This window comes from Macaca mulatta, chromosome 4 (assembly GCF_049350105.2).
Source record: "Macaca mulatta isolate MMU2019108-1 chromosome 4, T2T-MMU8v2.0, whole genome shotgun sequence".
Classification (NCBI taxonomy): Eukaryota; Metazoa; Chordata; class Mammalia; order Primates; family Cercopithecidae; genus Macaca; species Macaca mulatta.
In genome coordinates this window covers 148,960,700-148,976,194 of record NC_133409.1, presented here as the reverse complement: position 1 = coordinate 148,976,194, position 15,495 = coordinate 148,960,700, and the positions used below count along the sequence as shown (strand labels likewise).

The 15,495-nt window shown below is 53.2% G+C and overlaps 2 protein-coding genes across 5 annotated transcripts; both read right to left on the bottom strand.

Moving 5' to 3' along the window:
* Positions 1-72: 72 nt before the first annotated feature.
* Positions 73-3,590, bottom strand: ZBTB22 (zinc finger and BTB domain containing 22). Of its 2 annotated transcripts, none has more exons than XM_078000187.1 (2): positions 3,524-3,590; positions 73-2,632 (listed from the first exon to the last, which is right to left on the bottom strand). In XM_078000187.1, the coding sequence occupies exon 2, from the start codon at positions 2,561-2,563 to the stop codon at positions 662-664; it is 1,902 nt and encodes a 633-aa protein (XP_077856313.1). In that variant the 5' UTR covers positions 2,564-2,632; positions 3,524-3,590; the 3' UTR covers positions 73-661. The 2 variants fall into 2 exon arrangements, with proteins under 2 accessions (XP_077856313.1, XP_014991594.2); XM_015136108.3 differs by lacking the exon at positions 3,524-3,590 and adding an exon at positions 3,299-3,390.
* Positions 3,591-4,196: 606 nt separating this feature from the next.
* On the bottom strand, positions 4,197-8,578 carry DAXX (death domain associated protein). 3 transcript variants are annotated; one of them, XM_015136105.3, is made up of 8 exons: positions 8,481-8,578; positions 7,350-7,609; positions 6,368-7,199; positions 6,015-6,223; positions 5,634-5,859; positions 5,014-5,479; positions 4,631-4,853; positions 4,197-4,438 (listed from the first exon to the last, which is right to left on the bottom strand). In XM_015136105.3, exons 2-8 carry the CDS (start codon positions 7,554-7,556, stop codon positions 4,379-4,381), a joined length of 2,223 nt encoding a protein of 740 aa, XP_014991591.3. In that variant the 5' UTR covers positions 7,557-7,609; positions 8,481-8,578; the 3' UTR covers positions 4,197-4,378. The 3 variants fall into 3 exon arrangements, with proteins under 3 accessions (XP_014991591.3, XP_014991592.3, XP_014991593.3); XM_015136106.3 differs by having other exon boundaries at positions 7,350-7,606; XM_015136107.3 differs by having other exon boundaries at positions 7,350-7,539.
* Positions 8,579-15,495: the final 6,917 nt, after the last annotated feature.

Below are 15,495 nucleotides of genomic sequence, written 5' to 3'. Positions count from 1 at the left end.
GAAAACCATTACTCCTGCTTTCCCCCATCTGTGCCGCGTCCCCACCAAACACACGGTTGTCGGGAAGCCAAGTAAATGACCAATAAATATTTTAATCACTGTTAAAAAAAATAAAAACCTTGTACTCCTAAGACTTACTCCCTCCTTGTCTCCACCCACTCCTCCATGAGAACGGAGCTGGGAATTTCCACGGGAAGTGGGGGGTGGCGAGGACAGAGGGTAGAAATAAAGAGCGCATCCTTGAAAGGGGGTAGGTTCTAGGACAAGGGTGGGGCTCAAAGGCCTGGTCTCCACGACAACACAAACACAGACTTCAGGCACAGACTACAACCACCTGACCCCTGACCCTGTGACTGCAAGATGCTCAACACGCCCCCTCTCCTACCCTCCTCGTGCACCCTACTCTGTGGAGCAGGGGCTTCAGTGTACCCATCAGAGGGAAAGGAAGGGCTTAGTTCCGGAAATACCTTGGGAGGGAGGGGCTGAGTAGTAGAATGGGCGGGCGATGGTGCAACTGTGGCTCCCCTTCCAGAATATGTACAAGTCCACAGAGATAAAGGAAGACAGAAAGAGTGGTGGGAGATCACCCGGGGGTCACAGCGCCCTTGTATCGTGCTTATTCCTTTTCCCGAAAGCTACCCCACCCCAGTAGCCTGCCCCTTCAGTTTGCTCCTCCACCTCCACTGAAGCCCATCTCCACCTTGTGGACGCTGGGTGGGGACCAGACACGTCTACTGGACGGGGGCGTGGCCGCACTTGCTTCATCGCCGCTGCCCCCGCCCGTTCCGGAAGACTCTCTCTTAGAAGGCAAGGAAGGCCCCGTGGGCGTCCCAGGCCCAGGTCCGGCTCCGCCCCCACCCAGGCGGTGCCGGCGCTCACAGTGTCCTCGGTGGCGCATGAAGCTGTCTCGCCACATGAACTTCTTGGCGCAGACTCCGCACTCGTAGGGCTTGAGACCTGTGTGCGTCTTCATGTGCTCAGTCAGATGGTGCTTCATCTTGAACTTTTTGTTGCACACGGGGCAGTCAAACGGCCGCAGATTGAGATGCATGTTCACGTGCCGGTCCCGCATGCTCTTGTGGGAGAAGGCCTTCCCACAATGGCACAGAAAGATCTTATTCCCGTCCCCGCTGCCAGTCCCTCCAGGGACCCCCCCAACGCTACCCGGCACACCCAGGCTCCCCACCGACGTGCCCCCCCCAGTCACTGCCCCGTGTTCTGCTTGGTTCCCTGGTGGTTGGCCAGGAGCCTGTGAGGAGGAGGATGAAGACGACGGGAAGACCAAGATCTGGTTGCCCTGCATGTCCAAGGGAAGAAGTGGTCGAGGAGGGTGGGAGGGTGCATAGGAAGAGGGAGTTGGCCCCCCTGAGTCATCAAGACCTGCCCCAGGACCCCCACCCTCGTATGGGCCAAAGTCATTGGAGGACTCACAGAAGTTAACCTGCTCCTCTCCCTTGTCTGGGGGCTCACTCAGGGTACGGACATCACTTATGCTGAGGGTAGCCTCAGGCCCTCCCCCTACTGGAACCCTGGAGCTACCCCCTAGCTCTTCATCTTCATCATCCTCACAGGTCAACACCAGGTCTTCCTCTTCCTCTTCCTCCTCCAGATCTGGGTCTTGGGGAACCAGCGGTGCTGGTGCTGGGCAATTACCACCTCGCTTCACGTATACCCAGTGTTTCTGTGGCACGATGCTAGGGGGTGTGTAGGTGGGTCTCCGGACCCCAGTCCCAGGAACCACTGCCCCCCTCCCATCCCCACCATCATCGCACAGCTCATCTGCCTCCAGCAGCAGCTTTCCAGATGTGGCCCCCCCACTGCCAACGACAGGGGCTGGGAACACAGGGCCACCTCCTCGACGCTCCCCACTGCCCACTGCAGAAGCTGCAAATGCCTCTTGAGAGGAAGATGAGAAATCAGTGGACTCCCTGGGGCTGAAGTAGTTGCTGCTGCTGGGAGATTGATTCTCACTGGCCCGGCTGGAAGCATGGGAGCGTGCAGAGCCCATGGTAGCAGGGGCCACAGTGCCCCCACTCCCGGATGGGACCCCAGCACCAGGGACAGTGACAGAGGTGGCTGCAGCAGTAGTGATGGTGGTGGTAGCTGAGGCCCGGCCTTCTCGGAGTAGTTCAGTGCACTTGTCCACAATGTGCCACATTTGGAGCACAGACCCCACTGTGAGGAAGTTGACAATGTCAGCAGCAGCCATGCTGAGGCGGCCAGTGTAAGCGGAGGCTAGGACAGTCTCAAAGGCGCCTGGGTCCATGACACTGGGCAGTGAGATGGAGGTCATGCCCTTGAGTAGGACCTGATCATGGAAGTAAGGGGAGGAGGCAGCCAGGACAGCCCGATGAGCCCGGAACTCACGGCCCTGCACTCGGATAGACACATCGCAGAGCTGGCCCTGCAGACGCTGCTGATTGAGGGACTCCAGGAGGGCACTGGTCACCTCAGGGAAGGACACATGTACCACAGCAGCTGCTGGCAGGGGTAGTGGGGGCGGAGCCAGCGACAGCGGCAGGGGAAGTGCTGCCCCACTGGGAGACAGAGGAGATGGCTCCATGTTGTGGAGGGAGGGGATACCCCCCCAGCCACAGGAACAAAGAAAGGAAGAGGGCGGCCGGGGGGGTCTCTGGGAAGAAAAAGAGAAAAGAATAATGATAACATCTTATAACGACACAGCCCATTACAACTCAAAAATATGTTCACACCCATTATCTGTGTAACTCCCCACAACAGTGAGGTAGGTATTCCTCTCAACCCCATTTGACAGATGAGGAAACTGAGGCTCAGAAAGATTACAAGATTATCCAAGGTCACACAGCAATTGGCACCGCCAGCAAACACAGGTATCTGACAAATCCTGTGCCCTTTCCTTGGAGGTTAGAGAAATAAGGTGCTCTTAGCGGGTGGAGTGGCTTCCTTCGGAATTACACCCTATTTCCCATTTACCTGGGAGTCTGACATTCCAAAATCTACCTTTTTGGTGTTTTGCACCCACTTTTTGGGAGGGGGCAGGGCAGCTCCGCTACTGAAAACCAACTCTTGCTCCATCTCCCCTCCATGCTATGCCCCGCAAGCTCTCTCGTCGACCACGCCCCCTTCACCCCAGCTTCTCTCTAGCCCCGCCCCTTTCCAGGCCCGCCCCCGTGCCCCGCCCACTATCGGGCCTTTCGACCCCGCCCCTTGTCTACCTCCGCCCACAACGGACCCCGCCCCCCCCGCTCCGCCCCAGGCGCTACCTCGGCCACTTCTCCCACTCGGAAGGCGCCCCCCAACCTCGCGCGTCCCCGCTTACCGGGCCGCGCGCCCCCGGGCCCCCCCCGCCCCTCACTCGGCGGCCAGAGCAGCAGCCTGGGCCCCTCCCGCCGCCATCTTGCGCCGACTTCCTCCGCCCTCCGCCTCCGCTCCGCCTCCCGCCCCTCTGCCTTTAAAGGCACAGCCGGCCACCCCGCCCGTGCCGCTGGGCAATACTCGGCCGACTCGGCCACTTTGCCTTTAAAGAACCGTCGCCTCATTCCACCTTAAAAGATCAGATTCCCCCTCCTCCGCTGGGAACTCAGGACTTGGTTCGGCCGAAGCATTTATTCCCCTTTAAAGCTATAAGCCTGTCTTTTCCCATTGGCGATGGGTTCAGGTATCGTTCCCCAGGCTCCGCCTCTGAGCTGTGACCATTAGCTGGTTGGTGGGATCTAATCGCCCTTTTCCTAGCTCCTTACAGCCCCCTGAAGCCCCGCCCCCTTTCTCCGGGCCTGGATTGGCCAAATAACCTTGAGTCGGCCCCTCATTGGCTTTTTCACTCCTACTGCACGAAGTGAAAAAGTAAAGTGCGTTAAGGCGGCTGAAGCACTTAAAAAAAAAAAAAAAGTACAGCCTGAACAACATGGCGAAACCCTGTCTCTACAAAAAATACAAACAACAAAAACAAAAAATTAGCCAGGTATGGTGGCACGCGCCTGTAGTCCCGGCTACTCGGGAGACTGGGGCATTATCACTTGAGACTGGGAGGTCCAGGCTGCAGTGAGCTGTGATCGCACCACTGCACTCTGGCCTGGGCGACACAGCGAGACAACAACAACAAAAGACCAGGCTAGAAAGGACAGATCGGGACTACCCCGGGGATATTGGGCTAACCCTGAGCAAGGGGACAGCTAATGCCAATCTGTAACAGTAGAAGGACAAGAAAAAGACAGTGATACAGTAAGAAAAGAACTTTATTATTAATGTTTCTGTGTAAAACTTAAGCTTTTTTTTTTTTTTTAAAGAAACACCACCAAAAGGGGATTAGCTTAGTCCATCCCTTCCTCAGTCATCTGCTTCCCACATTCCTCCACATGCTATCCCAAAACATTCTGGAGGCAGGGAGAAGGGGAGGCAGCTAATCAGAGTCTGAGAGCACGATGATCTCTTCTGGATCGCATTGTGTGGCCACACTTGTCTGCAGGGAAGTCAGAGACAAAGAGTCAGAGATCTAGAGTACAGGAGAAAAGAAACAGACAGGAGGATTTACAGGATAAAACGGGTGGGAAAAAGAGACAGGATGTGGCAGGTGCAATATTCAGACAGAGCAGCTGAAACAGACAATGAAAGAGAACAAATTATCAGAGGAAACACGGCCTCCCCTTCTTACCTTGTAAGTACTGGGCCGAGGAGGTTGTGATTGGGGGGTTTGGGACAGCTGGGCTGGAGAAGGGATGCAGAGGGAGCTGGTCACCAGGCCATGGCTGGGAGAGTCCACCCTCGTGGAGGAATCAGCAACCGGAGCCAAGGAAGCCAAGGGGGAAGGTGGGCTGGGCAGGGTACATATCTTTTTCCCATTCTTCTCATGCACTGACCTTTGCCTTTCCACATAGCTAGAAACCGAAACATAAATATGCGGAGGGGTAAGGGAAGACTGAGGCTGGAGGAGGGCAGTCCAGTCTCTCCCAGCAGACTCAGTTCCCCAATATTCCTCTCCGAAAGTCCCCTGCAATCCCTCCTTGGCTTCCCTCTTCCTCCTCCTGTTGTTATTACCTGTTTCCTAATGGCCCTGATCCTGTTTGCTTCTTCTCCTTCCGAGATTTTTTGCAGGGGGGACCAGAATCTCCCCAGTTGTGAGGAGAGACGCCTCCATTGAAGGAAGTAGAAGAGACCATGCCTGCCCCATTCTCTAAGACAGTGGTGAAGGGCTCCTCTGATTGCTTCCTGGAAGAGGAAATGTCCATCTCCACAGAGGAAGGGGTATCCAGGGGCAAAGCTTCAATCTCTAGCTCAAAGAGCTGAGACACAGGGCTTTCTTCCTCCAGGGTCAGCTCCTCAGGCTGTTCTCCATTGCTTTCAGCATCTATGCTGGAGGGGGCCAGGGGTTCTTCTGACAGTAACAAGGGTGACACTTTGTTTTGCTGCTCCCCTGAAGACCTGCTGATCTGTTTGCCAGGTTCCAGGTTCTTTTCAGTGGAGATCTGTGGTGAGGACATGGGGCTCCCGTCTCCATCTTTACCTGGAAAAGAAGAAAAGGGGAGAGGGTAGCCCGAGAATGAGGGGAAAAAATACTGCTGAGAGGACACTAGGAGGAGGAAGGGAAAGGTCTCAAACAGGTGGCTTATGCCTAACAAAAACAAATGACAGGTGAGGAGAATGTTCCCTTGACATACCTGCTGCTTCTTCCTCTTCCTCCTCCTCTTCATCGTCCTCCTGACCCTCCTGCATCTGTTCCAGATCCTCCTCCTCTTCAGAATCTGTGGCCTCCTCCTCTTCTTCTTCTTCCTCCTCCTCCTCCTCATCCTCCTCCTCTTCCTCATCACTCTCTTCATCTTCTTCGTCATCTGTCTCAGCTTTGGAGGCAGAAGGGCACCCCTGGGATGCCATTCCACTAGGGCCCTGGGGGACAAAGAAGTTTCTCTAAGGAATCCCTTGCCCTAGAGGGTTTGGTTCTTGCATTCCTTCTCATGCTCCCCCATCAGTCAACCTGGACTCCCTGGTGGCCAGTGCAGGGGAAGGACAATGTCTCTCTGAAGGCTTTACCCCATCCACACCTCACCAGAATCCAAGGAGGCGGGGGTGTCTTCAGAGTGGGAAGAGGTGCCTTGGAGCCGAGCTCTTCTCTTTTTTCTCTCGCCCTCCTCACTTTTGTCTTGCAACATTGCATATTTGGAGATGACCTCATCCAGCCGACTCATGGCCAAACTCCGGTTTTCCCGAAGGCGCCGGGCCAACACAGGATCTGATAGTGCAGGGTCAATGCCTACGTGGGAAAATATAAAGTCAGAGCACTCAGCCGTGGAAGGGACTAGAAGAGTACAAACCCTAGAAAGGACTAGAGAGATGCCCCATCCGCCTCATACCTGACATATAAGGGTCACTGAGAGGCATCCCACTAACCCCCTACCTGGCCTATAGTCATCTGTGAGGTGGCAGCCAAAGTTGTAGATGAGATCGAGGTGACGTCGTTCCTGTAACCTGATGCCCACATCTCGGAAGGCATCCTGAGCCATGAGCTGGAGCTGCTGTCGGGGGAGGCCAAGGCTGTGTCGGGCAGCTGCCTTCTCTACTGCCCGAAGCACATCCCCATAGTCAGGGAAGGTATCAGGCCCTGGCTTGTTGATGAGCCGCTCAATGCGCCTGTTAACCTCTGGGTAGCGGGTGCCACGGTAGGTGATGCGCTGCTCTATGACACGGCCGGTCAGTGAAGAGCAGTCTTTCAGCTCACATAGTCGCCCAAAGAGGCGGATTAGCTTACGCTTCAACCGTGCCTCCTGCAGGTATGTGGAGTCTGGGTCATCCAATTCTGAGAGATCCAACTCCTTTTCCTGCAGCCGCTTGATCTCTGCCACATAGAGCGCCAGCAGCTGCTCCAAGCGCTGGATCTGCCGCCGGGAACCACGGGTCCTTGGGGCCTGAGAGGCAGTGTTTTCAGCATTTGTGGGGTCCAAGGAGAGGTGTGTGGGAGGGTTATTCCCAGAGGGCTCATTGGACGTGGTGGCAGCAGGGGCCAAGTTCAGCTTCTTTTTGGCTGAGTGGGCCTTGAGAACAGTGCAGAGCTCATTGATGTAGACATAGAGCTTAGATGGCCGGCTCTGGGCCCGAGATAGGACCCGAGAGAGGATGTTGCAGAACTCCGCCGAGGCCAAAAACAGAGAGTGGGCACGTTGCTGCCGGTTAGAGAGGAATGGGACCACCTCAGGGTGGTCCGCTGTCTGCGTCTTACAAAGTTCAAGGAACTAGAAGGTTCAGGGGAAGAAGGAAGGGGAAGAGAGACAAGGGAGGGGGTTGAGAGAAAGGGGAGTGGGGTTAGTGGGGAAGAAAGGACAGGAGAGCCAGTCAGCCATCCCCCTCCCTGGGGTACAATGATCTTCCCAGCTAAAGCTCACCTCTTGGAACAGCTTCTCATTCTCCAGCTTGTAGCACTTCTTGCCGCCCGAACTACTGCTTCCTCTGGCCCCATGAGGCTCAGAAGAGCTAGGGGCTTCTGCCCCTGGTGAGGCTGTACTGGGGAGTGGGTGGGAGGGCCCTGGCTGAGCAGCTGCTTCATCTTCGTCATCATCATCCAGCACAATGATGCTGTTAGCGGTGGCCATGGGGGAATCAAATCCCCCGGAAGGAGGAAGTGGTGGGGATTTCAGAATTCCTGCTGGAAGGGGATGGGGCCTCAGAATGAGCCCCTCCAGCATAGCCCCATCCCTTCACCTCACGCATTTTCTGAACTCCTTGGGTTTCAGCCCTGACCAACACTGTCTTCACCACCTGATTTCAATAACCATTAGTTCTATATGCTTTTCGGGCCCTTCAAGTGGTGTGGGGGGGGGCAAACCCCCCCACACCTTAAGTTGCCACCTTCTGCTCCACCCCTCACGTCGATTTCCGGTCTTTCTGTTGCATTTCCCCACTCTTTCTCAGAGTTGGCAAGTTGGTTCTTTCTCCCACACTGCACCCTAAATCGTCCTGACACCCCCTGGCACAGACAACACACTCCTGTGGGCGCCACCTCATGTGTTTGCCCCCTCTGCCCTCAAACAAGTCAACCCCACACCCGCCCCATCCTGAATGATCACCCCAACTCCTAGACTCTCTGAGGTGAAAGAGGTTCCCTCCCAACAGTCCGTTCTCTTTTCCCCTCCTTGAATTATCTCCGTATTTCACCCTCAGATGAGTCTCCTCAAACTGGGCCTTTAGGTTGAAGATATTTTACCCAAGTCCCCTCCCTTTCACCCCACCCTAATTTTCCCCATTCTCTCGGTGACCTGTAACTAATTAGAAGTCCCCCCGCACCGCGCTACGCTCTCCCGATTCCTCTTAGATCCCAACCCTGGGTCCGGCCGGTCCGGTAGATGCGCTTCCCGCCAAATCCCCCTCCCCCAGTTCAGCCCCCGGCCGCCCCACTCCCTTTCAGGGATAGGAAGGTACCACAGTTTTCCCCTCAGACTCAGAGCCCGGCTCTCCCCAATACCTCTGCCTCGATATCCCCGCCCCCGCCTCTGATCCCCGCACCATCCGGCCCCCACCTCAGAAACCGTCTCTCGAGGCGACCCTCGCCGCAGATCTCAGAACCTCGCATGGTTCCCTCCGCCTTCCTTCCCACTCCCACCGCAGGCCCCACTACGGACCGGAAGCAACAGAGTTTCCGCCTGCATGCAACTAAGCGCCGCCATATTGTCGTACGGAACAAGGCTTCCTGTGGCCGGAAGCGGCCGTAGGCCCGCCCCGCGAACACCTCCAGTGCCGCCCACATAGTCAGCGCTGTCTTCCAGGTCGGAGTTTGTCTCCCCGAACCCGGGCGTCCCAAAGCAGCTGGGGGCCGCCATTTTGCCGTACGGCGCTGGCTACGCCAGAACTTCGGTGCGCAGCCGGAGGAGCTCTTTTCACCCGGTGCTTCTCTGACTCCGCCAATCAGAAACTTCCTCCCTGGGGTCCAACCGCCGGCGAGTAGCGCGTGGGGAGAACGGAGCCTCCGTTCCAAGGAGGGGCAGGGGAACCGAACAGGGTGGTTTAGGAATTAGGCTTTCCAAAGCTGCGTAGGGTTTCAGGGAATGGCAGAAGTCTCTTAAAAGGGAAGTAAAACCTTTATCTTCAACTAGGCTATTGGCAAGCTATCTGGCCCTGCTTTCCTGTCCCCCAGGTTCCCATCTCCACGGCTTATTCGGCTGACCCAGCCCCTTCCCCTGCAAGGGCGGCGCGCTCCTTGCCGCTGTCCAGCAGCTGCTTCTACTGCCAGGTGCTGCGTCCCACAGTCGTTATAACACATGCGTACAAATAAGCACAATGCGCCATACAAAAGTGTTATTATTATTACTATTGTTGCTGATTTGCTTTTCAAGCTTCACCACAGAACTAATGACCAGACGGTTGGGACCTGAATGGTTCTCCTCCAGAGGGGGTCCTCGAAGGGCCGTCGGTGCTGACTGTGAGGCCGTGCTTTGTCGTGGAGGCCCAGGGTCTGCGGATGGGCGATGATGGGGTGGGGCTTGGAGGAGAGTTTGAGCCTCTGCAAGGGCTGCTGTGAAACGAAATGAGGCTCATAAAATACTTTGGGTTTCCTCCTCCTCTTCTGGGAGAGGGTAAAAAAGAATGAAAGATGAAGAAACAGACTTGATACCCACCTCGTTGAGTTTAGGGAGGTTGGAGGGAGTCGTGGAGGCAAGGCTGGGTCCAGAGGTGAGCTTATGAGGAAACCAGAAAGATTAACAAGGTCCCAATCGCAAAGATTCCCATTTCCACAAGTGGTGGGCATCTTGCCGCTTAACTAGGTTCACAGAATTTACTACATCCCTAACGCTGAGTCATAGAATCGCAAACACCCGTCCATTGAACAATCCCACATCACTTCTCTCCAGTCGTCAAAGTCTACAGCTTTCAAAATGGGGAACATAAAAAACCTCCGCGAGGACTGGAACTTGGGAGATGTAAGGGATTTAATTTCCAGAACCTCAACTTTCCCAAAATTGGTCTTCCTAAGGAAACACCTGCAGTACAGGTTCTCATTCTTCACTTCTCCTTTTACAATAGAGACACCCTCTTAAGAAAAAAGAAAAGAATAGTTCTCTCTTTTTCCCCTCCGCCCTCAAAAGTGTAGTTCTCAACCATGAAATCTCCTGGGGTATTCTTACCTGTTTAAAATAAAGGGAGATGTACCCTGTTTCTTTCACTAAGGCACCATGAACACCTTTTCTTTTTTTTCTTTTATTTCCTTTCTTTTTTTGTTTGTTTGTTTCTTTTTTTAAAGGCAAGGTCGGCCGGGCGCGGTGGCTCACGCCTGTAATGCCAGCACTTTGGGGGACCGAGGCGGGCGTATCATGGGGTCAAGAGATGGAGACCATCCTGGCCAACATGGTGAAACCCCGTCTCTACTAAAAATACAAAAAATTAGCTGGGCGTGGTGGCAGGCGCCTGTAGTCCCAGCTACTCAGGAGGCCGAGGAAGGAAAACCGCTCGAACCCGGGAGGAGGAGGTTGCAGTGAGCCGAGATCGCATCATTGCACTCCAGCCTGGGCGACAGAGCGAGATTATCTCAAAAAAAAAAGAAAAGAAAAAAAGGGTCTTTTTTTTTTTTTTTTTTTTTTTTGAGATGGAGTCTCGCTCTGTCGCCCAGGCTAGAGTGCAGTGGCCGGATCTCAGCTCACTGCAAGCTCCGCCTCCCGGGTTTACGCCATTCTCCTGCCTCTGCCTCCCCAGCAGCTGCTGGGACTACAGGCGCCCGCCACCTCGCCCGGCTAGTTTTTTGGGTTTTTTTTTTTTTTTTTTTTTTTTTTTTTTTTTTTTTTTTTTTTTTTTTTGTATTTTGTGGTAGAAACGGGGTTTCACCGTGTTAGCCAGGATGGTCTCGATCTCCTGACCTCGTGATCCACCCGTCTCGGCCTCCCAAAGTGCTAGGATTACAGGCTTGAGCCACGGCGCCCCGCCAGCGTCTTGTTCTATCAACCAGGCTGGAATGCGGGTACGATCATAGCTCACAAGCCATCCTCCCACCTCAAGTAGCTAGGACTACAGGCGCACACCACCTCGCCCGGCTAATTTTTTTAAAAAAGTTTTTTGTAGAGACCGGGCACGGTGGCTCATGCCTGTAGTCCCAGAACTTTGGAAGGCCGAGGCGGGCAGATCACCTGAGGTCAGGAGTTTGAGACCAGCCTGGCCAACATGGTGAAACCCCGTCTCTACTAAAAATACAAAAAATAGCTGGGTTTGGTGGCACGCGCCTGTAGGCCCAGCTACTCGGGAGGCTGAGGCAGGAGAATCACTTGAACCTGGGAGGCGGAGGTTGCAGTGAGCCGAGATCAGCCACTGCACTCCAGCCTGGCGACAGAGCAAGACTCAGTCTCAAAAAAAAAAAAAAAAAAAAAAGGTTTTCTTATAGCAACAGAGTCTCACTATGTTGCCCAGATGGATCTTGAGCTCTTGGCCTCAAGCAATCCTCCCACCTCAGCGTCTCAAAGTGCTGGGTTATGGGGTGAACCGCCACTCCCAGACTACTATCTTATTAAAAAATTTATTTTTAACAGTTATAAAAATGTGTACCATCGGCCAGGCGCGGTGGCTCACGCCTGTAATCCCAGCACTTTGGGAGGCCAAGGCAGGCGGATCACAAGGTCAGGAGATCGAGACCACCCTGGCTAACACGGTGAAACCCCGTCTCTACTAAAAATAAAAATACAAAAAAAAAAAAAAATTAGCAGCGCGTGGTGGCAGGCGCCTTGTAGTCCTAGCTACTCAGGAAGCTGAGGCAGGAGAATGGCATGAACCCGGGAGGCGGAGCTTCCGTGAGCCGAGATCCCGCCACTGCACTCCAGCCTGGGCGAAAGAGCAAGACTCCTTCAAAAAAAAAAATGTGTACGATCACATGTTTATAAGAACATTCTGTTCTTATAATAATTGTAACAGTTACTCCAGAATAATTTTTAACAACTAGAGTCTTACAAACACAAGAAAGATATTTTTCATCTCCATTAATATATATGTATATGCAGGAAGATGTAAAAGTTTGGTCAATAAAGGACTTTCAAGTATAAAAGCATAAAGTTTGTGGGGAAGTGGAGTAGTAGTAGGAGCTCAAGGAGAAAAGAGGCGATGAAAGAAAAAAAGGAATGATTCCCAACTGGTAAGAACTTATTTATACTTTTTTTTTTTTCAGACAGAGTCTTGCTCCGTACCCAGGCTGGAGTGCAATGGCACAATCTCGGCTCACTGCAACCTCCGCCTCTCAGGTTTAAGCGATTCTCCTGCCTCAGCCTCCTGAGCAGCTGGGAATACAGGCGCATGACACCATGCCCAGCTAAATTTTTGTTTTTTTTTTTTTTTTTATTTTTAGTAGAGATGGGTTTTCGGTATATTGGCCAGGCTGGTCTCGAACTCCTGACCTCGTGATCCACCCAACTCGGCCTCCCAAAGTGCTGGGATTACAGGTGTGAAGCACTGCACCCGGCATCACTATGATATTTCAATTCCACTGGACAATAAATGGTGATCTAATTGTTTTATTTTAAAATGCCGGGCCAGGCATGGTGACTCATGCCTGTAATCCTAGTACTTTGGGAGGCCAAGGTGGGCAGATCACTTGAGGTCAGGAGTTTGAGACCAGCCTGACCAACATGGTGAAACCTTGTCTCTACTAAAGATACAAAAAATTAGCCAGGTGTGGTTGTGGGTGCCTGTAATCCCAGCTACTTGGGAGCTAAGGCAGGAGAATCCTTTGAATTTGGGAGGCGAAGGTTGCAGTTAAGCCAAGATCGTGCCACTGCACTCCAGCCTGGGTGACAGAGCAAGACTCTGTCTCAAAAAATAAAAAAATAAGCCGGGCGTGGTGGCTCACACCTGAAATCCCAGCACTTGGGAGGCTGAGGTGGGAGGATCACCTGATGACAGGAATTCGAGACCAGCCTGGCCAACATGATGAAACCCTGTCTCTACTAAAATTACAAAAAAATTAGCTGGGTGCAGTGGCGGGCACCTGTAGTCCCAGTTGTTTGGGAGGCTGAGGCAGGAGAATTGCTTGAACCTGGGAGGCGGAGGTTGTCGTGAGCCAACATCGCACCACTGCACTCCAGCCTGGGCAACATAGAGAGACTCTGTCTCACAAAAATAAATAGGTCAGGCGCGTGGCTCATGCCTGTAATTCCAGCACTTTGGGAGGCCGAGGCGGGCAGATCACGAGGTCTAGGAGTTCGAGACCAGCCTGGCCAATATGGTGACACTCCTTCTCTACTAAAAATACAAAAATTAGCCAGGCGTGGTGGCTGGCACCTGTAGTCCCAGCTAGTTGGGAGGCTGAGGCAGAAGAATCGCTTGAACCCAGGAGGCGGAGGTTGCAGTGAGCCGAGATTTTGACACTGCACTCCAGCCTGGGTGACAGAGCAAGACTCCGTCTCAAAAACTAAAAAAAATTTTTAAATAATAAATAAATAAATAAATAAAATAAAATAAAATAAAATAAAATGTGGCCAGATGCTGTGGCTCACCGCCTATAATCCTAGCACTTTGGGAAGTTGAGGTGGGTGGATTGCTTGATCTCAGGAGTACAGACCAGCCTAAGCAACATAGTGAGACCTCATCTCAATAAATAAATAGGCTGGGTACAGTGGCTCACGCCTGTAATCCCAGCACTTTGGGAGGCTGAGGTGGGTGGATCACTTGACATCAGGAGTTCCAGACCAGCCTTGCCAACACGGTGAAACCCCATCTCTACTAAAAATACAAAAATGGCTGGGCATGGTGGCGCACACCTGTAATCCCAGCTATTTGGGGGCCTGAGACAGGAGAATCACTTGATCTGCGAGGCAGAGGCTGCAGTGAGCCGAGATCACTGCCACTGCACTCCAGCCTGGGCGACAGAAGGACTCTGTCTCAAAAAACAAAAAAGGAGTTCGAGACCAGCCTGGCCAACATAGTGAAATCCCTGTCTCTGCTAAAAATATAAAAATCAGTCAGGCCGGGCGCGGTGGCTCAAGCCTGTAATCCCAGCACTTTGGGAGGCCGAGACGGGCGGATCACGAGGTCAGGAGATCGAGACCATCCTGGCTAACACGGTGAAACCCCGTCTCTACTAAGAAATACAAAAAACTAGCCGGGCGAGGTGGCAGGCGCCTGTAGTCCCAGCTACTCGGGAGGCTGAGGCCGGAGAATGGCGTGAACCCGGGAGGCGGAGCTTGCAGTGAGCTGAGATCCGGCCACTGCACTCCAGCCTGGGCTACAGAGCGAGACTCCGTCTCAAAAAAAAAAAAAAAAAAAAAAAAAAAAAAAAAAAAAATCAGTCAGAGGCCGGGCGCGGTGGCTCAAGCCTGTAATCCCAGCACTTTGGGAGGCCGAGACGGGCGGATCACGAGGTCAGGAGATCGAGACCATCCTGGCCGACACGGTGAAACCCCGTCTCTACTAAAAAATACAGAAAACTAGCCGGGCGAGGTGGCGGGCGCCTGTAGTCCCAGCTACTCGGGAGGCTGAGGCAGGAGAATGGCGGGAACCCGGGAGGCGGAGCTTGCAGTGAGCTGAGATCCGGCCACTGCACTCCAGCCTGGGCGGCAGAGCGAGACTCCGTCTCAAAAAAAAAAAAAAAAAAAAAAATCAGTCAGGCGTGCTGGTACACACCTGTGGTCCCAGCTACTCAGAAGGCTGTGGCAGGAGAATAGCTTGAACCCCAGAGGCAGAGGTTGCAGTGAGCCAAGATTGTGCCACTGCAGTGCAGCCTGGGAGACAGAGCAAGACTCCACCTCAAATAAATAAATAAATAAATAAATAAATGTGAATATTTTCAATATGCCAGAATTACATCCTTGAAACAATTTTTATTTATTTATTTATTTATTTTTGGAAGGAGTCTCACTCTTATCACCCAGGCCGGAGGGCAATGGTGTGATCTCGGCTCACTGCAACTGCCTCCGGGGTTCAAGCGATTCTCCTCTTCAGCCTCCAAGTCGCTGAGGCAGAGAATCAGGTGCCCACCAACTTGCCCAGCTAGTTTTTGTATTTTTAGTAGACACAGGGTTTCACCATATTTGCCAGACTGATCTTGAACTCCTGACCTCAGGTCGGCCCCCTGCCTCGGCCTCCCAAAGTTCTGGGATTACAGGCATAAGCCACTGTGCCCGGCCACAGTTTTAACTGATGATGAAAATTTTTAGATACCTACTTAAAGATATGTGAAGGAGTATATACTTTTTCAAAATTATTTCCCTGAGTATAGGTGCAGAATTTAAGATTGCTGCCCTGGCCGGGCGCAGTGGCTCACGCCTGTAATCCCAGCACTTTGGGAGGCCAAGGCGGGCAGATCACCTGAGGTCAGGGTTCGAGACCAGCCTGACCAACATGGAGAAACCCTGTCTCTACTAAAAATACAAAATTAGCCGGGTGCGGTGGCACATGCCTGTAATCCCAGCTACTTAGGAGGCTGAGGCAGGAGAATCCCTTGAACTCTGGAGGCAGAGGTTGCAGAGAGCCAAGATCGTGCCATTGCACTCCAGCCCCAGCAACAAGAGCAAAACTCCATCCCCCACCCCACCAAAAAAAAAGACTGCTGCCCTAAGCTATCCAAGC